The 24,336-nt window shown below is 33.4% G+C and overlaps 1 protein-coding gene across 1 annotated transcript; it reads right to left on the bottom strand.

The window, feature by feature from the left end:
- Positions 1–3,848: 3,848 nt before the first annotated feature.
- On the bottom strand, positions 3,849–23,395 carry LOC127860119 (plexin-2-like). Its single transcript, XM_052397955.1, has 17 exons — positions 23,272–23,395; positions 21,042–21,156; positions 20,250–20,349; positions 19,644–19,760; positions 19,000–19,092; positions 18,455–18,548; positions 16,637–16,806; positions 15,547–15,737; positions 13,974–14,079; positions 13,446–13,615; positions 12,448–12,621; positions 12,223–12,304; positions 11,598–11,864; positions 7,540–7,698; positions 5,116–5,233; positions 4,680–4,787; positions 3,849–3,931 (listed from the first exon to the last, which is right to left on the bottom strand). Exons 1-17 carry the CDS (start codon positions 23,285–23,287, stop codon positions 3,858–3,860), a joined length of 2,154 nt encoding a protein of 717 aa, XP_052253915.1. The 5' UTR covers positions 23,288–23,395; the 3' UTR covers positions 3,849–3,857.
- Between the last annotated feature and the right edge of the window lie 941 nt (positions 23,396–24,336).

The following is a 24,336-nucleotide window of genomic DNA, read 5'->3' as shown; positions in this document are numbered from 1 at the left end:
CCAAAAAAATAATAGGGTGAAGCAGGTATGTGTATTAATACACATACCTGGGTGAAGCAAAGACCTATAGAGCGCTCTTTAGGTCTTTGGTTGAAGGTAATATTTTACGTATGTAACTAAGTCGGTAAATATAACAACAACATAAAAACAACAACACCGAATTGTTCCTTTCAGCTTAAATGAAAATGAAGCGATATCGTAACTGTATAATGAATAGTAACAAAACAAGAAAAACAAAGATATAACTTTGACCATAGCTCTCAAATGAAAAGGTCGTTCAGTCTCGTAAATATTTATTATGTAATGATAACGTTAATTAAAACAATAGCATAAATACACGTCTAGCCAATCAGAAATAACATGAACATCCGGGCATTTACTTGCTCGCAAAATACCAACATCCCTTGTTAAATATTTCTGATTTTCGGATTGATATAGGATGGTTTGCAATATTTCACCACTACTTGTTTCATTTATAAGTATTTATTTAAAAAAAATAACTATTATTTTTGATGACCTTTCGGATTTTCATTCAGTGACCTGTTTCGTTTGCATTTACTTCAGCAGTAGCTTCCTGGATCTTTCCAATTGACTTTCAACGGCTTTTGTGCCGTCGTTTCTTATCGCCTTGTACAGACATCCCCGTTCAGTCAATTACCCCTTGTGAACCTGAATGCTTCATCTATCATGATTTGAGGTTGATGTTACACGTCTTTTAATTGGCAAATGAAAGAGAAGCAGCGACTGGAAGCAACGCATACAGAACGACATAGGTCTTTAATAAGTTGTGAAAAACCAGAGACGTAAATGTTATCTACGTCTCTGGAAAAACAAATAATATTGGAAGCAATTATACAGGTGATATTGATAATCGTCGTTAATTTGAACCGGTATGTTTGTTCGTCTTAGTCCAAGGCCAATAACTTTGCCAAAAATCAAAGGACCGGAAAGAAATTCATATTTCATCTGTCAGTCATGTAGGTAGACTAACACACCAAAAATTAGGTCAATATGTTTACACGGAAAACTAAATGCCGGACGGACGGACAGTCTAACTGCTATTTGCCAACCTACCGGGGGCATAAAATCAGCCCAATATCTGAAAGAGTTGCGTAAAAAAACTCTGGAAAACGGTTAGTAAAAAGAAAAAAAGTGAGTCCAAGACCCATAACATGGTCAAAGCAATAGACAGGAACGGATATCACACTTTATATGTTGGTAATTTATTTAGACTCACATACCAAAAATCAGCCAAATGACTGAAATCGTTGCGTAAAAAACTCCGGAAAACGATTATTATAGAAAACATTTAAGTCCAATCTAATGTCGGAGTTGTAGACGATTGCGACGGTAAATATCTGTGTTGATGATGGTGAAAGTAAAAATGTGTACTTGGATAATGAACATTTTATAAGGAATTTACATTGAAACTTTAGAGGAGGATTGAATTCAAAGACAAAATACTATTATGGTTACCGGTATATGTCCGTCATACTTTATGATACTTTTAATATGAAAGGATTTTGATTTTCAAAGTTTGCTTTCCTTCTTCGTCAGCATCATTCATTTCTAAAATCTAAATGTCGAATGTCAACATTATTCGAATGTCAATAGCAAGAATATAATATCGAACGCTGAAATAAATAACATGATTATACGCATGAAAACGTTTAAAGTTAAAATAAACTTTGCAATGTATGGTTTGGGAAAGAGTGTCAATAATACGCACTATTCTAGCATCGAATGAATTGTATAGGATTTGGGCACATATAACAATACATCTTCAAAGAATACAGATTACAACATCATCAAATAAAGTGTCCGACATTGAAATTGTGGTATGCGTAAAATAAGCTGGTTAATGTGTAATATGTGTGGTTATGTGCATTGCAAGCAACATGTTAATAACGAAGTGCAATGAATATGTTTCAAGACAATATATATTTCACACATTCTATGGCCGTATAAGTGACACGAGATTATGTATCTCTTAAAATGAATTCACGTTAATTTTACGTATTTTTTGTTCAAACACGATCCCTATTGGTTCCCCATAACAAGTTATTCACAAAATATGTATATTGAAGACATTTTAATAGCGCAACATCGCTTGCAGTAGTATTAACTTACCTATTTAAGTGGGGACATATTTAAAATTAAAGAACAAACAAGTTTAGTCGACCAAGTATCTATTACCCTAATTTTCGGCGACGTAATGGGAAAAATGACATTTCGTTATATGGGCTCCATGTATACTTTTTAAATTAAAATATGACATTTCTCTGAAAGCATGACTGTATTATTATTCCGAAAATATTCTGTATAAATAAGAATAACATTTTGGGTACCCTGGTATAGTAACAGGTACCCCATCTTTCCTAATAAAAAAAATTCGTACCCAAATTTTTTTTCGTACCCAAAATTGTTCGTACCCAATTATTTTTCAAACCCATTTTTTTCGCACCCAATTTTTTTCTCGTACCCATTATTTTCGATTTTTCGTACCCAAATTGTTTTTCGTACCAGAATTTTTTTGGCAGAATTTTTTCGTACCCAAAATGTTTGTATCCATTTTTTTGTGAAAATTTTGGGTACGAAATAAAATTTGGATACAAACATTTTGGGTACGAAACAATTCTGCCAAGAACCCTCTTGTTCTTAATAAAGTTTTTCAAAAACTGTGGATTGTCAAAAAGTCCATGTACACTGCAGCTATGCGAAATCTTTTAAAATTAAGGATGCGGATAAATGACAAGCAATAAAAATTACACAATTGTGGTGATGTAAATAAACATAAATTGATGCTTTTATATCTATCCTCTTCTAAAGCATCGTCACACCCGTACTTGTCAGTACTTTGATTTGTATTATCGAATCGTCATGTTATTTACTCAATTGCTATAACGCAAGAACGGAAGGGCTTGTTCGCATTTCGGCATCAAACATTCAGTACTTGTCCTACCACGGTGTATACAAATTATGTTCCAATAAGGCTTGTATAGACACACAATTGAGCAGATTTCATCTGTAAACAGCACGAAACTTTAAAACATTGCCAATAAATTAAATGTTTAATGTGGTTTTTAGTGTGGTGTGAACATGATGCATGTACCCTTTGAATTAAAACGGTTCAAATAATGTCTGTGCCGACATATATATTTCACAGATATTATGACCTCATAAAAAACACGAAATTGTGTCTCTAAAAATGAATTCACGTTACATGTACGTATTTGTTTCGCTTAAATACGATTCCCATTGGTTTCAGATAATATTTAATTCAAAATGCATGTGTATTGTATAGATTGTAAAAATGGTATATCACATGAATAAGTGTTCACTTGCAATTGATATAAATTATATTGAATAAAACAATTTCATACACGTCAAATATATCTATTTACAATAACGCATCATTTTACATGTTGCTCAATATTCTTTAGTAAGAACAATCGATTTTTTTTCACTTTCAATGTCAAAATTATTCGAATGGCAATAAAAAGAATATTCTATCGAACGCTAAAATAAGTTACATGATTAAATGCATGAAAACGTTTAAAGATAAAAGAAACCTTGTAATATATGGTTTGGGAAAGGATGTCAATAATACGCACTATTCTAGCATCGCATGATTTTTAAAGAATTTTGGCAAATATAATAATGCATCATCAAATAATACAGAGAAATATAATAACATCAAATAAAGTGTCCACGTGGAATAATATACAACACATACAATAACACACTATCTTTGGCATTCACAAACAAAATTACATCAATCAAATTAATTATATAATGCTAAACTGCGGACATTAGAAGAATGCATAAATCGTACACGTGCATGGGCATTTGAGGATCTACTTTAAAGAATCGTTCTCATGATCGATTTTCATTCTTGGTTGGTCTTCCTCTGGCTGTGCCCGTATTTTGTCTGTAAAAGATACTAATGCAGGGAATACAAGTAGGTTTGGTGTTTTCAGTTCGTTTTATTTCTTTTTAGTATACTTATAAAGAATGAACAAATAAATAAATTATTGGAAAATATTATTCCTCTCAGAATATACCAATTATTGTAACGTAAAACATCATTATTATGCAACAAAAGTGATAAAAAACCTGGCGAATGTACCGATAGTAGGCACATGTATAAGGGCTTATTACGTGTCTTGTTACATGCGCTAGTTTGTGTAACCGATAGGCTCTTTCTTACTTACACGACAACGATACCGGATTTTTTGTCGTCGTTGAACGTACACATATCACCTTAAACGCCACATGATTCTACATGTTGCACAAAAACATCCATTACCTCCAACACTTTTATTTCAAAATATCATCATCATGTCTTTTTAAATCTTTTAATCATTAAACTCGAAATGTGGCCATCTTCGCAATGTTTGTTATCATTAACGTTGCGTTCGCATAACGTTGACGTTGCAACGGTTCAGTAACATTTTTGACACCTATATAATTCATTACTTAGACCTTGATACAACCATCACCATTTAAAGTTTAAACACGAACATAAGTTCAACACATTAAGAACAACTTCATATACAACATTTGCGCGAATTTGGCTGGGTAAGCTATTTATATTTAAAAGGACGCATTATGTGAACGGGACCCGAGGTCACATATCCTTCTCATATCTACCTAGCAGATCTTGTATGACCTCATACCTTCTAATTCCACATCCTTTAGTTCCTTCTTCATCTTGTTGACAAGAATACTTTTTGCTTTAGTGTTAGCTCTCCTTTTTCGAGTTGCGACGCAAACAGCGACGATCACTAGATAGACATTTAGTTATTACGTTGTCAATAGAGTAGTTAAATTACAAACTGAGACAAAATTTATGTATAACTAATGAACACCCATTTTAAATTATGGCTATGTTCTTAGTCTCAAGTTTGATTATGGGTATTCGTAAATACGTATGATTATATCTAAAGATGGAGTATTTCATTTACTTTAATTATAATTTTCACCATTTTAAATGGTGCACTTCTAAACTCATGAATATTCGCTAATCACCTTATATTTTAATTTTATTATCATCTAATTTTTATATTGATACATAGTGTTTATGTTGTTCACTACAATATGCAACGCACTAACCTATAATAATTACTAGTACAGCAGCTCCCACGGATGCACCTACAATAAGTGCGACTTGTTTGACAGCGACCTCATACTTCAGATAGCCCAATGTTGCCCTGATGTTTCCAATGGTGACCTTGAACATACAAATAGAATTACATGTGAAGTACAGTCTACTAATTTGAGAGCGCCAAATCCAATTCAATACCGGGTCGAAACTCCAGTTGCGTCAGTGAGAAGTATGTAGGTTAAGCAGCATGAGCTTATATATATTAATGGCAAACAATACATTGGTAATCTAAACGAGGAATACTTTCGCATAATGATTCAGATAACCAATGTTATTGACTCATGTCTCAATCTTGCAATATAAATAAATAAAGACTGAATTATGCAAATCTGATCAAGGCGTCAACACTATGTATGGCGCTTTGTGTCCGAATTCACTTGTAGGAATTTATTTTCTCAGAAACTATAAATAGACTTGATATTTTGCAAAGTGTTCAGTCAAAAACAACTTCTCTGAAAATGAGCAATAAGTAACACATTCTATCGAACTGTTTGTATGGGCACAACGGGTAGGCATATGATAATCGCATCGTCATCTTTTCGCCAATTTTCCGTAAGTCCATCCCAGTACTCGGAAAGTGTAACAAGGGCTACACGGAAAGAACCATTATTTTCTCTTAAGGATTTATAGAGAAATTGCCTTAAGAAACTTTTTCTTTTTAAGCATTACTCACTAAGTACCGATGGTATTTAAACAAAACATCCTTCATTCAAAAAGACATTGAGAAAAAATCTTCTGAAAGTATTGAAGGTTCATATTAGCCATCATATAATGTAGTTTCAAGAGTACAAGCACTATAACACTCTCCTTCGTAAATACACTATTGAGGCTCTTCGTTTAATTTTCATTTGAAAGTATGAATATATAAGTATTAAAAGGATTAGAGAAATCTTGATATATTTACATCCGACATCAAGAGGATACAAGAATCATTACTCTTTCTGCAGTTTTCGCCGTATGCTTTTTGTATTGTGAAAGGCCATTTTTATTTTTGTATATATTTTAACTGCTGAAATCTCATCGTTCTTAGGTCTGTTAAAAGCATTGATAATGTATGGGTGTTTTTACAAGACGGTTTTTCACAATGCCAATGTCGACTGTTGTTAATTGAACATTTTAAGAGACTGTGTCAAAGGGTCGGTAAAATGTTAAGTCTCTTACCCAGATTTTGTTACTGCAATCATCCTTAAATAAGTGTGATCTTTACCTTTTAGCTCGGGACACACATGCATCGTGCATAATACTCTGAACAGGTTCGATATTTCTTGAACGTTAATTCAAAATTGTGTAAAGAATTATGCAGTCTTAGCGTCCAGATGCTTTTTTATGTCCAGATTGGAGCATTGACCTATACTGAGAAAGTGTGGTTTTGAACTTTTATTTAGAGACCATTATCTTCCACGAGAAACTCTAGTCCCACACAACATTTGTAATAAATCAGTTTTTTGCAATTTCCGGACTAACAGTCTTGGAAAGTAATATGATGCATTATATGAAATTTGACCTGAATGTGTAACAGTGACCTTTGTGCCAGAACACGACACGACACCTATACATGGCGACAATTTTGGGAAGTTATTACGCAATTACCGCATGCAGTGTGAAGTTACTGAATGGGCAAGATATCATAAAACGACCTTTGAACTTAGTGTGAGTGACTCTCTGCCATCGTGTGGTAAACATATGCAGATTATTTAAAATTTCATACATCATTGATGAAGTTCCAGACAGGACAAGCTTGACAATTCCCACTAAGAACTCACATAGAAACTTGACCTTTAAGGGTGACTTTGACTTTTTGACTTTTAAACTATGGGCACTGTATAAATAAGAAACATGAGGTACATACGCTGTTTTAAAAATAAATTACAAAAAATACGAGGTGCTAATCGGGACAGCTGTAATATGATCTTATTTTACTATAAGATTTTTAAGTGTGGTCATCACCGTTGGTGTGTGAAACACATGGCATACGATCTCCACATGATTATTCATGAAGGTACAGCCCGAACACGTTCGGGTGGGCGGTTGCATGTACGTATATACACTGGGCGTCAATGAAACAGATATTTTGGCGCCGACAGAAAAAGAGCTCGATAATAAAAACTACATGGTAAACCCTAATAAATTGCAATGTATGCACACGTGTATTGCTAGTTATTGCTAGAAAATATTATAGAATAATCAAATTGTTCATATTAAATATGTTTACTTTGTGTAAAGAAACTGGGTTTGAATTTAAAATATTAATATAAAAATATACGTTAAAAATCGGTTACATTCATTATCTTTGGTAATTTTAACATTTTTTATTTATTAACATATGTACGTGTGATGATATTTGAGCTACAAACGTGTGTACGTGTTCTTACGTTAACTTCAGGTATCTCTGCACCGGATACTCCTGGTTTGGGTTGTTTTCTTGGTGCTGCGCATCTCGTAAATGTATTGGATACTTCCACAACGCGGCATTCTTCTATTCCGATAGTGATTTGTACATCTGAAGTTGCCAGAAGTGTCAGGTTGTCTCCCTTAATAATTTAAACATACAATATACGTTTAAAACATATTTATTTCAGCTCGATTGCATCAAAAGCATAAGGCTTATTGAAACTGTTTCAGTGTGATATATATTACCGGTATGTGTAGGGGAATCAGCCGTTAAATGTCATTGTCAGTTGTTTATATTTCATAGCTTGCAGTTTTCACACTATTCCTAATGTATTTTAATAACGCATTATTTGTCCTATACAAAAGCAATAGTTTATGGTAAGCGCCCTTTGCCAACTATTCGATCACAGTTAGACGATATTTGAGATTAACGTGTGTGTATCTGAATAAACCGTTGCATTTGTTTTCATAAAACATTGTTGGTGAGTTTTATGTATTTCTTAATAATTATAAACAAGCCAAATGTTTAGAACTCGTAATAACCATTTTCGGTACATTGTGAAGTAACATGAACATTTTTCAACGTGCTATAACAAATACCATACAAAAAACGTTGCTGCTCAAAATGATTGAACACAAATATTAATGTGTACTATACAATTAATAAAACGGTTATATAAAATATAAATGTTTTTGACTTTTTTATTTAAGTTTAGTTGATTAACCTGTTTATTTATTTTAAATTCGATTTCAATTATATTTATTATTTTATATTCATCGGTTTGTCTGACATCATTCGCTCCATTGTTAATCCCCCGCCAATAGCGGGGGGGGGGGGGGCGTATAGAAATGGCGTTGTCCGTCAGTCAGTCAGTCCGTCCGTCAGTTAGTCACACATTTTATTTTGGGCGGGGCATATCAATTAAACAATTGTGCTTGTTATTAATGAACATGACGCCATATTTTAACACTCGGTGACGTCCATTATTCGTGCGTGTTTATGTACGTTGTAGAAAGATAGGCGGTGAAGAGATAAATATAATTCGCATTAATTGCCGATAAAATAAAGATTATTACAATCCGATCATGTTAGATTTGAACACAAAAATCTATAAAAAAAAAATCAAATAAACCATTGTCGTGATTTTAGATGAGTAGCAATTAAATCACGAGTGCGTCTTATATGAAGTATGCTTGAACAAAGATTTCTGCATAGAAGTACCTGACATGATCTATAGCAATTGCCAAAATTTCAACGCTAGATGTGGTATGGTACCACATATTTAACGAGATACAAAATGCTCGTTTTTATTGTTTTGTAGCACAATATCGTCCATGTTAATTCCCTGCAACTATATCTATTCATACGACACACGAACAATAACATGGTACATGAACTTGAATATATTGTCCCACAAAAACAAACAGAGCATTTTTTTCTTATTAAATCTATGTTACTAGACCACATCTAGCGCAGTTATTTTGGCTATTGCTATAAGGAACATTGCTTTATTTTGTGTTGACTTATTTTTCGGAATATTGTACGAAATATTCGTTGATTGTGAGTGGTTATAGGCTTTTAAGTGTTCACCTTTAATACTTTCTTAATAACTTCGAAGTCTAAGCAAACAGCGTTCATGACGATGCAAAGTTGTCTCTACTTAGATAACTTTCATTCTCAAAGACACTAAATTCACATAATATTACTGAATTAAGTTTTCCTTTGTGTACTGTGCGTTGCAGCGGGGTTTTTTTTCAATATAAATATTATTTACGCTTTCCGCTTACAAGCATATATATATATATATATATATATATATATATATATATATATATATATATATATATATATATATATATATATATATATATATATATATATTTAATAAAAGTTAAAACACGTGTCTGGGATTTTAAATATATATTGATTTAGCCAACGCGTTTCGCATAGCTCATCAGGGCACAACATACGCTACATTGGTAGTGGGATTTTTAGAACAAAAACTATATGCAAGAATTGGATCAATTTATAATGATGAATTTCTTTCTTTTATAAAAACATTTTGGAAAAGATTTCTAGACGATTGCTTTATTTTCTGGACAAAAATTCCCCATGAACTTCAAAACTTTTATACTATTTTAAACAACTTACATTCGGATATCAAGTTTACAATGCAAACAAGCACACTCGAGTTACCATTTCTTGATATATTGTTTATAAAAAACAATACTGAAATTAATACTGATATATTTTACAAAGAAACTGATTCTAAACAATATCTTAATTTTACCTCGTGTCATAATAAACACACAAAGATAAATATTCCTTTCACTTTAGCGAAACGGATCTGCACCATAGTTTCGAATGATAAACTTAAACTAAAACGTTTAAATGAACTTAAGCATTCCCTTATTCAAAGAAAATATCCACAATCTATTATAAATACAGGTATTAAAAAAGCACGTTCCATCCCTAAACATGAATTACTTTCAAAATCAACACAAAAAGACAAGAGTAATATAATTCCATTTATTTCAATACAAAACCCAAAAAATAAAGAACTGTTTGGCGTATTAAAAAACAACATTGACATTTTACAAACAGACCCGGTTATGAATAAAATAATTTCAAATCAGAAGATAATAAAATGTAAGCGACAGCCACCTAATTTAAAACGTCTGTTAACCAAATCTTACTTTTCATCTCAAGAACCAAGAGTATCCAAATGTAATGACCCTAGATGCGCCCTGTGTGGTTATATTATTGAAGGGAATTCTTTTGATTTTACTGGCAAAATGTTCAAAATAAAAACTAATATGTCATGTGATATACAAAATGTGATTTATGTATTAGTATGCAATGGATGCAAACAATATTATATAGGCCAAACTGGCGATAAACTTAGAAATAGGCGATCTGTCCATGAACAACAAATGCGAGACCCCTCAACAAGACAGATGCCTTTAAGTAAACATTAAGATGAATGTTCACATAATGAACCAAAATTTAAAATATTTCCATTTTATAAGCTATTTTCGAACAATATTTCAGCTAGGTTAGCAAAAGAACAACATTTTATACATGTATTTAAACCCAAATTAAATTTCATTTAATAGGTATTGTGCCCTGATGAGCTATGCGAAACGCGTTGGCTAAATCAATATATATTTAAAATCCCAGACACGTGTTTTTACTTTTATTATATACTATTCACAATCTGGATTATTACATTTTACTTATATAACTATATATATATATATATATATATATATATATATATATATATATATATATATATATATATATATATATATATATATATATATATATATATATATATATATATATATATATATATATATATATATATATATATATATATATGTATATAATGAAAAATATATCGTTTGTGAATTTAGTTACTGTTTTTGTTGTTCATTGCCCATGGCAATATAACGCTTAAATACCCTTAGTACACTTACTATGATATAAAGGTAGTATGTTTTAATTATAATTGGAATAGTTTATCCCGCTCCCCAATTGCATCTCAGTTAGAAAAGTAGTATAGGCGCCACAAGGTCCGTTATGTATGTAAAAATGTGCAATAATTATAGACACGGTACAAAGGCATAAGGTAAAAGCTACTCAAAACATGTGTTCAGACTAATAGAATTAAATAAAATAGTAAAATGTATGTTAAAGAATAAGATTGTTGACATAAAACGCGACCGTTGCGAATATTTGTTATCTGTTACATGTTTATTGTATTATGTATTAGTTTAACGAGTCTTTGAATGAAGAATCTCGCTCATTTCCTGTTGACCAAATGGCGATGTCACCGTAACATGAAGTAGCTTCAGAAAAACATTTATCAACATAGTTAATTAAATGTGCTTGTAGTTTGAAAGCAGATTTGACATGTGTTGTCAATGTATTATATAAACATTCTTTCGTTCAATCTGTAAAAGGGCTGTTTACAGCCCTAAATCGACATTGAACTCTTATTTTTGCCTTCACCGTATTTTTTCCGAGACGTACCTCTACCGTCAAAAAATGCTGGTCCTCATTAAACAGCTTCATTCCGTTGTTGAATTTCGACAATGACGGATCGTGGTAGTACTTCAATGTAAAACTTCTCTCAACACCATCCAGTTTCACAACTATCTCCACTTCCTGGCAGCCAACACATGCAGTAGCGCGCCGTCGACGCCGGGTCTTTAACTTTTGTTTAAGATCTTTAGGTGCCTCGGGAACTTTGCAAAAGGCTTTCGTCGAGGAATCGTCGATAATGCATTGTTCCGAGTCCTAAATGCCATGGATCGTAGAAAACAATACTTACATAACGCATATATCTAAAAGTTGAATATTTTGCTTAATTTTATAATATGGTGATTAAAAGAACGGATATAAACTTCACATGAAACTGTATCGTTGGTATATATACATTCATTTAAATCATCTCGAACGTCTTGTATATAACATATGTCGTGTATGTTTTGCCGAGTTGAGATATGGTCATGCATTTAGAAAAAAAATGACGTTATTATAATTCAGCAAGTGTTAAACTTGTACGAACTATGGTTGTCTGTTTTGTTGTTTAATTGTTCTCTTTCATGAACTAGACTATAATGATGTTCAAAAAAATATTTTGAGAACCAACTACCTGCTCGTAGCCGCGGATAAATATAATTGGAAGCTTCGCATGGTTGAGATTTTCACCGGTAATTGTCAGCACGGTGCCTCCGCTGAAAAACATACATAATATCATAGACATAGTATATCTAAGTACCAATGTCATACATGTTTGTGCATTGTGTAGGGAACACGTATAACACTTTTTTTTTAAACGGCGATTGAAACAACAGTTGAAATAGTATTGAAATATAACCTCAGATATCCGTGCGTTGGGTAAATGTCCGTGACAACAGGGTTATCCAAGAATGTGAAAGAAACTGTATCATTATGCAGGTATTCATCGTTCAATTCTACATAAAAACTTGCATTGCCGATTGTACTGCCGTCTGCTCGAATAGGTATAGTTCCAATTATAACGTAATCGTCTCTGAAATTAATAAAGCGATACAAATATCACAACACTAAGGGCATTTACAAGCGCAAAAAGAAAAAGCATCCGCAACTTTTCATAAGCTGAAACTAAATAGATGATTTACAACACCGCATTCCAGTTGTGATTATTTCATTTACTATGTTATCTAATAAAGTAATAATCTCAAGGAAAGCATTTTGAAAATATGATGAGTAATTTTTAAAATACAACTGTAATATTTATCAATAGTGACAGCTATTTCATTTGACATCCCACTAATTTATATATCTATTTATTTAATTTATTTATATTATTGATGTCACAAAGAATTTTCACTTGTAAGCATTTTGCAAAAAAAATTCTTTGACATTCGTCTTTATATTTAAATGTTAAACCAACATATAAATTCTGGCGCGAATGTGATTTGTGTCGATATTGTTCGTTTTTTTAACATAGAGGTAATTTATTTAAAATGGATCATATTTGTAGCATTGACAATTACGTATCCTGAACATCTTTAGTATGTGTGAACAATATTCCATAATGTATGATATTTATTTATATTCTGCAATCTAGTGTATTTCCTTGCGCTTACTCATTGGTCAACACCAATACAAAAGCACTCGTTTGCATCATACAATTTATTTTCCATAATTGCTTACTGTGCGGTTGTTTATTGAAGACAGTGAGTAAAGTTGCATTGAAATGCCGCTATTCCTGTTTCCATGGATTAATTGTGGACTTTGTGTGGCTTTGATAGTGAGGTTTAGTAGTGAAGTTCTACACACAAACGCTCAATTTGAATATATGCATAACACATTCATAATTTTATACTTTACCCCGTTTCATAGATTGACGAAGACTGCAACTCAACGCTTTTTCCTTGATCCACCAAATAAAACTTATCCAGCATCCTGTTCCCTATTCCAAGATTTCCCCCATACACGGTTATCTTGGTCCCACCTGCTTTAGGTCCAAATTCTGGGTAGACACGCGTTATTGTAGAGTTCTGATGGGATACAGGGCATGGTAATTACAATAGCGACAGTACACTAAGCATCTCAGACAAGATTGTATAGTAAGCGACTTATTGATCGTTTACTATTCTACTCAAAGCGTGTTATTGAATTTGTTCGAGTTGAATTGAGCATTTTATACCGTTTATATCACCTTGGTTCATTCCAATTTACAAAAGAAGATTAACTTAAAGATTACAACACATGTGTTCGTAATAATAATGCATACGTTTATTGAAGCTATTGGTCATTATCGTACGTAGTCTTGATATGATGCATACATGAGCCTACCTAATGCAACCAATACATGTTATTAAATTTAACACTTTACGTAACGCTATTGTTACATACCTTTAATATCAGGGGCTTAAAATCTGCAGCAAGTATTGAACGCTGGTAGCTGATTATAAGTGAAGTTCTATTGACAGACGGTGGTCCGAAAGCCTTGCACGTTATCCTTTATAAGAATTATATAATCAATATGTAAACGTAATAATATCATTCATCACCTTTATATATTTTATAAGTATATAAATATTTGAATGTTTTAAACAATACAACGACACGTGCGCAGTTAAGTAAAATTAAGTTGAATTTAACGTTTTCAAAATGAGAGCGAAACGAGTACTTTTCAATTGCTTTAGCAATGATCTCAACCACGTAGTATCAACACTACGGAATACCGTTAGTGCCATCGTGGTTACACATACAAATCCAGAGGGCGACAATGCTTTAGTACGATAGTACGATGGAGACAATGCGATAGTTCGATGGCGACAATGCGATAGTACCATGGCGACAACGCGATAGTACGATGGCGACAATGCAATCGTACGATGGCGACAATGCGACAACGCGATAGAACGATGGCGACAATTCGATAGTCATATCATACTGTCGCCATAGTATCATCGCATTGTCGCCATCGTACTATCGCGTTATCGTACTGTCGTCATCGTATTATCGCATTTCGACATCGTATTGTCGCACTATCGTCATCGTATTATCGCATTGTCGCCATCGTACTATCGCACGGTCGCCATCGTATTGTCGAACTGTCGTCAACGTATTATCGCACTTTCGCATTGTCGCCATCGTACTATCGCACTGTCGCGATCGTATTGTCGCACTGTCGTCATCGTATTATCGCATGGTCGCCATCGTACTATCTCATTATCGCCATCATAATATCGTATTGTCGCCATCGTACTATCGCACTATCACATTGTCGCCCTCTGGATGTTAATGTGTAACTACGATGGCACTTATGGTATTCCGTACAAAACAGCGAAGTATGGATGCAACGGCAAAGCCAAACAATAAATTACATAGCGCGCATGCATTGTAGAAATTATTTTATTTGTTCTAACACTTCGCTTTTTCGTTTATATGTATGCTTTTTAATATGTGAACAAATCGTTGCAATATATTCCGGAAATGCTTATTCAAAACAGAAGTGCATCTCAGAACAAAATATAATTTCTATAGTGCATGCGCGCTTTATAATTATTGTTTGGCTTTGTCGTTAAATCCATCAAAAGAAGACGAATGGCATTCATTCTAAACATGCCTCAAAATGTTCAATCATTTCGAAATTGCTTTCATAGCGTTTAGTCGAATAGTGATGAAGGGGTGTACAAAGACTTATGTCAAGTTGATTTACTTAAAATAATAAGTTTACTTGTTTTTCTCAAAATTTGATGACACTTGTGAATTCGTTGCTTACTTATTTAAACATGAAATTCTGACAAAGACCTAATAGTTAAGCAAATATTAACAAAAAGTGACTTTTATCAAAAAAGCAAATGGCATATCATTATTTTAAAAGATGACTATTAAGTCGTCGTTTATGAGATTTGTTTACAACCTGACATTCACCATATACAACATATAATTTTATGGTTGAGATAGTTATTATACTTACCCAGTTCGTACACGCAGTTCAAAATCATGTTCATCAGGTGGCACGAAGCTTATATCTTGCATGGATGAGCATGATTTTCCAGACACAACTATTGAAGTATGATCAATATCTTTAAATTCAATAACCCCAAACTCTCTGCCCATTATTGTCGTTATTATGGAACCAAAATATGGACCATCTTCAGGAGAAATCTGCAAAACATGAGCACAGTAATCTATACATTCAACGAATAACGTAGTTTATATAACATGCACTATATTAAAATTATTTTAATAAATTAAGGGACCTTTTCACATTTTGGTGAATTGTAAATTTTGTAAAAAAATGTTTCAGATTCGCAAATTTTCACTGTAGTTATAATCTTTGCTAAGAAATAGTAAAACTGATTATTTATCATTTTCTAAAATATCTATTAAATATGCATCTTTGGACGATTTAAAAATCCTCAACATTTAAAAGAGTTATAAACAAAAAACGATTGAATAATTTGGAGTAATATTGTTATCGTTATATTTTCTGCCACTACTGTAATTGCTCAATTAAATTATCAAATACACCATATCTTGCTTAAGCATTGATGTTCGAGTGATTTAAGCTCTAGACTTTCACTCCATGGGTCATTGGCTCGAGCCATGTTGAGGATTACGTTTTTGTTACTTTAATTTTATTCTTGCCTTTTTCTTGAGCTCATTAGTTTCCATGTTTACATTTTTCAATGTAAAGCATTTCATGATAAACTTTAATACATGCCCAAATCTGTGAAAAAAGTCCCTTTAAGAGTCCCTTCGCTTTGAATCAAACAACGGACATTTGAGATAAAATTAATTACATGTTCTTACCACTGCCATTTAATCTGATTTCAGTATTGCTTTCTAATATAAATTATCAAAGCCCTTCCAAAATCTCCATTTAACCCTATCAATAATTACATTTATAACATTACACTTGTTAGTAGATGATTTTTCATAATCATCCGATGTTTTCGCCAAAAACGCCACGTACTCAATCCTTCAACAAATCGGACTCAGAGATGTCTGTATAAACCTAGCGCGTTCGCTATAATAAAAAAATTATAATGACACATAACTACCTCATTAATTAATGGAGGCGGGCATATAGCATTCTCTCTTGCCCCACGGTTGTCATTGTACTTGCAGATATGTGCTGAACTGTCCCAAGCACATTTGTATATGGAGCTGTTAAGTGCCTTACAGTAGTTACAACCTTCCTCGGCCAACTTGGTACAGTTGTAGATTGTGACTGGCAAATGTATAATAAAACATAGCAATCCTTATTATTGCAATCGAACTCGATATAATTAAGATTCATGATTTAATGATTTCTTTATCAAAGAAAGGAAAGAAAGAGCAACTTTTTATCAAACAATAACGCTAATGACTGTGATAAAAACGTGCCCTAATACCGCATCGCATATATGTTTAGCCTCCATAGTCCGTTTTTTACTTTGAAATTGGACTCCCATAAATAATTTTAAAAGTACAAAGTTGTTATTTTGCTTACAAACCGTGTCATTAAGGTAACAATGGTGTCATTTTGTTTTAATTCATCAGTGTGTGTTCAGAGATCAGACAAGCCGTATTTGTGCTTGTGTTTGACCGTTTCCCTCAGTGGTCGACTTTGACCTTGACGGTACCTACTTATTTCTTAGTCGACTAGGAGAATATGTGTTGCAAGTTGTAGTAGAATCTATCAAGGCAGCTAGGAAATGGCATTCATAATTATTGCGTGTATCGATCCAATAATATGGCAAGCGGTTCGGCGCATAATCCCAAGAAACTAGGTTTCTCATGAGAACCTAGATTTTCAAAGGAGAACCTAGGTTCTCATGAAAACCTAGGTTCTCATTTGAAAACTTGGGTTCTTGCAGCCATGTGCAATCTTCAAGCGAGAACCTAGGTTCTCATGAGAAACCTAGTTTCTTGAGATTATGCGTCGAACCGCTTGCCATACAATAACCTCGACTATGTGTACTAGAACGTTAGCGAATATCGAACAAGGGATGCATTACAGCTAGGAGTAGGATATCTAAACTTCAGGGAATATCGAACCAAAGACGAATTCCAAGCTGGGTATTGGATGCTGGAATGTTAGCGAATATCGAGTCCGAGAGGAAGCGAGTACCGAGGCAGGGACTAATTGCAAGCCGGGTATTTGGTAGTTGACTTTGGCGAAGCATGGGTGAATACCTAGCTGTTTGCTTGGAATTCGAAATAATGTGAATATTGAGTTAAGGATGAATACCCATCCATGTGTTCGAACGTTAGCGACTATCACGCTAGAGACGACAACCTGGTCGGATCTGGGTATTCTTACCGTCAACGAAGGACGGTCTTATGTTTCGCAAATATCAAGCGAGGGACTTGAAAGCTTTGTATTGGGTATTTTAGACTATTTACAGCCCTGCATTATCATTTTCATAGAGATAACTCTCTCCTACATCTGGTACTGTACTTATACTATACAGAGTTACGTTTTCTTATCGGCTTAAAATGCAGAATTCAGCCAGAAGAGAAAAGGAGCTTTGATTTTGTATTGCAATGCATCTCAAGAACTAATTGTGAAATTAGAAAAGAAAAAAATATCAGTCTGCTGACAGACAATGGGTATTCAAACGTTAGCGAATATCGAGCCTAATTCTAATACCAAGCATTTAGTGGTCTCTATACATGCACAATGTTTACATGAATTGGTTGCTATATTTTAATAGAACTATAGAGACAAACAATCTAAGACATGTATACTGTCCGAATATGGTGTTAAGTCTCTGATTTGTTCGTCCGTGAGAATTGTATTATTTAATGAAATTGAGTTTGCTTAGGTAGGAAAAACGAAATTCACCAAAATATCGTTCACGCTACTTGCCCATTGAAAAGTTAAAATATATCACCTTTATTGTTGTGATTGTCGTCGAGGTACACCCAACCATTGTCGCTACTAGAATACTGCATGGAAATCATATTCTTTGCTTTACTGTGATTTACCTGCAGCAAATGTTCAACAAATAACTAACACTATGTTTACCCAGCGAATGCATAATACGAATCCAATAAGATAAATGAGCAAGGTAGCATTCAAGCTGATAAAACTGCTATGAAATAGTGAACTACATTACTATTCCAACATTAGTTTAAGACCAATTTTGATGAATATATATAGCAAATTACCGAAGAATAGTTTCCTATGTGTATACATATCATATGTTCATTCCAAATTATTGATATAAAAACTGTTTGCATCCATGGTAGCATAAAAACAAGTACCAAACAAATACAATTGATTATTGGCACCCTTTTGGTTTTAAAGATTGTTACTGCAATTGCGATCCCCCCCCCTATAAATTTCAGTTCAATACCATTTCTTGTCGTGTCAAATAATACAGCCGTACCTAAATGTTTTAGCCTATTATGGCCGTTTCCAAGAAAGCATACTCACTGATACATTCACAAGGCATGTCAGTCGAGAGGAGGTTGCAGTACAAGACGAATTGAGTCCCACGGCATCAGTAACCAGTCTAAATGTTACATTCTGCAAATCAGTTAGTACAATTAATATCGTAAAGAAGACTTGTAATTTCATAATATACATTATTAAAAGAATATTGGTGTTTCAATGCCGATGACATTAAAATTGTGATGCTGATGCTGCTAGTTTTATATATGTTCATGATTGTTCTAATGATCTTTCGAAATATATATCCAATTCATCGTTTGTTCTGGAATCATGGAAAACACTACACTGGAAGGTCTTAAAACGCTTAATATCAAAACACTAATCCGGGGGTAAAAATCCAAGCTGTAAAGTTCTTTAAAATAACATTCAGTACTTGCTGTGATTAAAGGAATGAAACTATCATTGGTAGTTAGAGGATGCAGCTCTGTTCGTACTGCTGAAATAGATAAGTTTTTCAGACGAGCTTTCCAAAGCTGATTTTTTTATCGCCATTTCTAAATTAACAATATAAACCATGTTCATCTTGAATAATTATTTCTTCTTATAGTTTTCAAATTAAGTTCATTATGGAGCCCATTGTTTTCTCTATCTAAACTTTATGAGGAAACAATGAATAGAATACATACATTATATTGTGTTAATACATCGTTGGTAACGTTGATCGTCAGTGAACGATTGATTCCACTCGGTAGGTATAACTGGTCATAATGGTTTGCAAGTTGAGGGCACGTGCGATTGCTTGACTGGAATTCAGAGCTGATACATGTAGTGATTGGCTGTTTTATTCCAAATCATATTACAGAGCATGTTTATTGAAATAGTGTTTTAAACATAATTTGCGCTGTTTCAAAAATGTTAATATGCATAAAGCAGTTCATAGCCAAAGTTATTCTTCATGACTTTTTTTTGATATTCAAACCAGGTCTTTGTTAATAACAATTATTGATAAGCGTTGTTAAAAAACAATCAAGACAGTTTGCTGCGATTAGTGTATTGGAACTAATATTCGAACTATTGTGGCAGAAAAAAAGTGCGTTTCATCTCTATTGTTCACCAAAATCCCTATATATATTAAACGCAAACTGTATTGAATATAGCAACCGATTTTAATAAAATATGCCGAATAATGTTACTAAGCATTCTTCAGAAAATGAAGTATACATTTTAGTTCAAATAAGTATCATATAGCATGGCCTTAAAATGTGTCTTTAATAAAGAGCAATTCAACAGACCGTGACAGCATGCGAACAAGTTGCACTCGTTTGTCGGCACAGCCCTTTCACTGGACACCAGGTACAATTCGCACCCACAGTGAGTGTACATTCCCCACACCTGCAAACGGTATCACACAATTCTTATGAATAAACTTTTAATCAGTAAACAGTTTTTTGTGAGGCATCATACATCAGCTTTAAAGAGATAAAGTACTGTCTTAAGTACATTAATAGCAATTAAAGCTACTATTTGTGTAATGATACTAATTTGATACCAATAAACAGACATTGCACAGAACAATATATTTTGAAAAAAACAACAACAATGAAATGCATTCGAGGTAACCTTGTTTGGAATAGAAAACAGGAGTGTACAATCGTGTCTTTCACATTATTTACCCTAGATCATATATTGTTCCGTTATATCACTGCCGTCCATTAATCAAATATGTTTTGAGCCATTGTAACCGATTTAAACGGATAATCTACACCAACTATATGTGCTTAATTAATTTTAGGTAATTAATTGACACTTTCTTTTTGCATTAGATGTTAAAATGATGCAATTTAAATTACATACCAGTAATTGAACAACGGGGTATATTGTATTATAATTTAGTGTACCCTGGGTACTTTTAAGAAGATCCTGAGCCGATAACAACCAATGGAAACAACAACGATTCGTAAGTGTCGAAGTTATCTGAGCCGACAACGATCAATTTAGCCATATTAGCCACGTATAAATGCTGAACAAACACAAAAAAGCATATGCTTACGTTAAAAGTAACCAACAAATACACTTAAACTTACTTCTCAAAGTTGGAACATGAATAAAGGAGAAATGGAGCTTCAGTCAGAAGAACAAAACTGTCTGCATTATTCACTTTGAGTCCAAGCTCTAGTGTTAACTGGATGTTGTTTGTAACTAAAACAAAATAAGTTTAACACACAACAACACAAAACAATTATAGGCATGTATTTAAATTTTCAGAGCAGTACATTATGATGGTCGGATGGAGTAAACACATCTCGGAGATGATCAGCTCCACCTGTTTTGTGGCCTATCCGCGGATGTTATGCTCCATCTAGGTATGCACATTTCCAGTAGGGCTTTTCTCATTCCGTTTCAAGTGATGTTTCTCCCCCCCCCCCCCCCCCCCCCATCCAATTAAACGACTGTCAAAATTAATAATTACGTTAATTTAACTAATAAGTCTATAAATAATGGAAAATCACTTCAAACGAGTCGGTTGAATTATAATGCACAGTTATTTTCCTTGAGCAATACATATATTTTGGATCACTGTTGTACCTAATATACATGTAAACGTATAAATAAATCAGGAAAAGGCAGAATTAATATGTACAAATGGTATATATGAACGTGTTTTAAAAACAAAATGTGTTTAATAGGCTTTTTTACATTTTACTGATTTTCTCTAAAAGCTAAAGAGGTGTACGTTAAGCACTAAAACAGGTAAATGTGTGTGTATGGTAGTGGGTCTGGGCAATATATATTGTTACAAACATTGAGGGTCAACCTCTTACCAGTGCACTAAATTGCCCGATTTTTTAAAATAATGCAAAATATGTTGAAAAAACAAACAATATAAAACCTATTCACCATGAAAAATTAACCGTAAAATTTCAAATATCCGGTCCTTAGCGCCACCTCGGAAGAAGCATTGGCTCATTAATCAATGCATCGCAAAGAAGAGGTGGCGCCCGTGATAAAGGGCCGTTCAGTGACAAAAAGTGAGGGAACTGCAAAAATATCGGAGAGGGGGGAGGTAGGGAAAAAAACTTCGGAAAAAATAAATAATGACGGTTTTAAAAAGTTCATTAGCATAATGTTGTGGTTTAAATCAAAATAACGTATACCATTTTAGCACGTGTAAACACAAAAAGGAGGGAATACATTTATTATATATGAATTTCATCAACTGTTTTAATACATATTCAAGTATGGTGGAAGTGAGGAGGACATTTGTAATCTTGAATGGGAAGTATGAATAATTGAGAAGGACAAACAAATGGAATGTAAGAAAATAAGGATAAATGGGCAGACAGAGAGAAAGAAGATTGAGGACAGTAAGGAAAGCATGAGGAGAGAATGAGGAAGCATTGAAAAGAAAGTGAGGTCGACATGATGATGAATAACGTGAGTATTCATCTAGGACGATTGAGGGAGGAGTGAGTAGGCAGAACCATGGGCTCTTCTTTCGCTTGAAAATGTATTTAAACAGGCACAATAGCAACGGAATAATCTCTAATAATGTTAAGCATTCATTTTTCGTATTTAAAAATAACGGATCTTTTTCAGACTCTTGTGAATTGAAGGATAATCTCAGCAAAACACCGATGTTCTTTTTTCAAAGGCTTTAATATATATATTATTTTTGCACAGTTATACGTTTTTATTCTGTAATAATTGCAATGCTCCCCCACACTCTTTTAAAGAGACATTTAAACAGAAACATGTATTGAAGTTTGTCATTAAATGCTTTATATTGATAACTAGAAATTTGGAACTACATAACTCTAGAAAAAACAAGAATAAAATAAAAGAAAGAAAAAAAAAACTCAACATTATTTAAGCAATCCTCGTAGTGTCACAAAATATAACGACAACAACAGAACTCTCAAAATAATTTAATCGTTTCGCGTTGGAACGCTTTATACTTTTCAGGATTTTAAATCGTCAAACGATGCATAAAATGTATATTTTAGAGCATGGTAAATGCTCAGTATTATTTCTAACTCACAAATATCATAACTACAACGAACATTTGCGAATATGAAACTTTTTTTAATTTTGTCAAATTACCAAAACGTGGAAAGGTCCCTTAAAAGTGTAGTTATTTGATCACGAAGTCCACGAATATTCCAAAACGTATATATGTATTCACAGGGAAACAACTGCTTATTGGCATTCCACAGATTCGTTTGAAGTTGTTTCCCATTATTTACACGCTAATGAGTTACACAAATATGCATGAATAGATAATTCGTTGCAAAAATTATATCAATAGTTTCTTACTATTTGTATTGTCCATCCTGCATGTGAATTTTGATCTAGCTCTAGTTGCATTCTTGACTGCTCCACTTTGCCATCGACAGAGGTATTGATACAATGGACCATCAGGAAGACTAAGTGAAGTTGTCAGTTGAATGTCAACCTGAAATAAGAAAATGTTCTTACTAAATGTGACCTGCTTTACATACTTTCAATGTCAAACCCACAAGCTCAAAAAGACACGAATTGCAATATGAAAATATTTCATTATTTTTGTCTAGAACATTCAAAAATGTATAGATCACTTCTAGGACACCAGCAGACTGATGAGAAGGAACGCTAATGTAAGTTCAACACAAACTGCCATTGTCCAGTAACTAAAAACCCATCTTAAAAAGCTTTAACGTAAGTATATTGTAGAAGTTACAGATAAACAAGACAGACATATTGAAGGAATATGATTATTCCCATATACTAAATCAAGATAACATAAACTGTGTTAGTAGCCCGCCCAGTTATAATTTAGGCTAAATGGGAATTATTGCCTCGGATTCCTGCAGTCTTAAAGGGGCCGTCCAACAGATAAAGCGTCGTATCGACGCGAAACGATATTTTGGGAAACTACGAGGATTGCTTATATAGCGAAACAATACATCCGCTTTCAACATGAGCGTGGATGGTCGAGTGGTCTATGCGGGAGGCATTTTACTCCAGGATTCCAGGAATCCAGGGGTCAGTGGTTCGAGCCCTGTTGAGGGTTAGTTTTTTCCTTTTTTTTAATTGTATTCTTGTTTTTTTTTTACTGGAGATTTTTAGTTCAAATGTTTAAATTTATCAATATAAAGCATTTTAAGCATTTAATAACAGGCTTCAATACCTTCCAAAATCTGTTAGACGGTCCCTTTAATCATATTAATCAATTTGCAAAACGGTCAACCAGAAACGTTTCTGTGAAAGTAGAAAAAGTCAGAATATCGGTTTCTGACAGGAAATGTTTTGAATGTTTCAATAACGTCATTGAGGAATAACTACCAAGATCTTTTCCGGGCATGTTTGATATGAATCACAATACCAATACAAATCTGTTAG

Source organism: Dreissena polymorpha, chromosome 1, assembly GCF_020536995.1.
Source record: "Dreissena polymorpha isolate Duluth1 chromosome 1, UMN_Dpol_1.0, whole genome shotgun sequence".
NCBI classification, from domain to species: domain Eukaryota; kingdom Metazoa; phylum Mollusca; class Bivalvia; order Myida; family Dreissenidae; genus Dreissena; species Dreissena polymorpha.
Note: the sequence above shows the minus strand (reverse complement) of the source record. Positions and strands in the feature narration are given on the sequence as shown.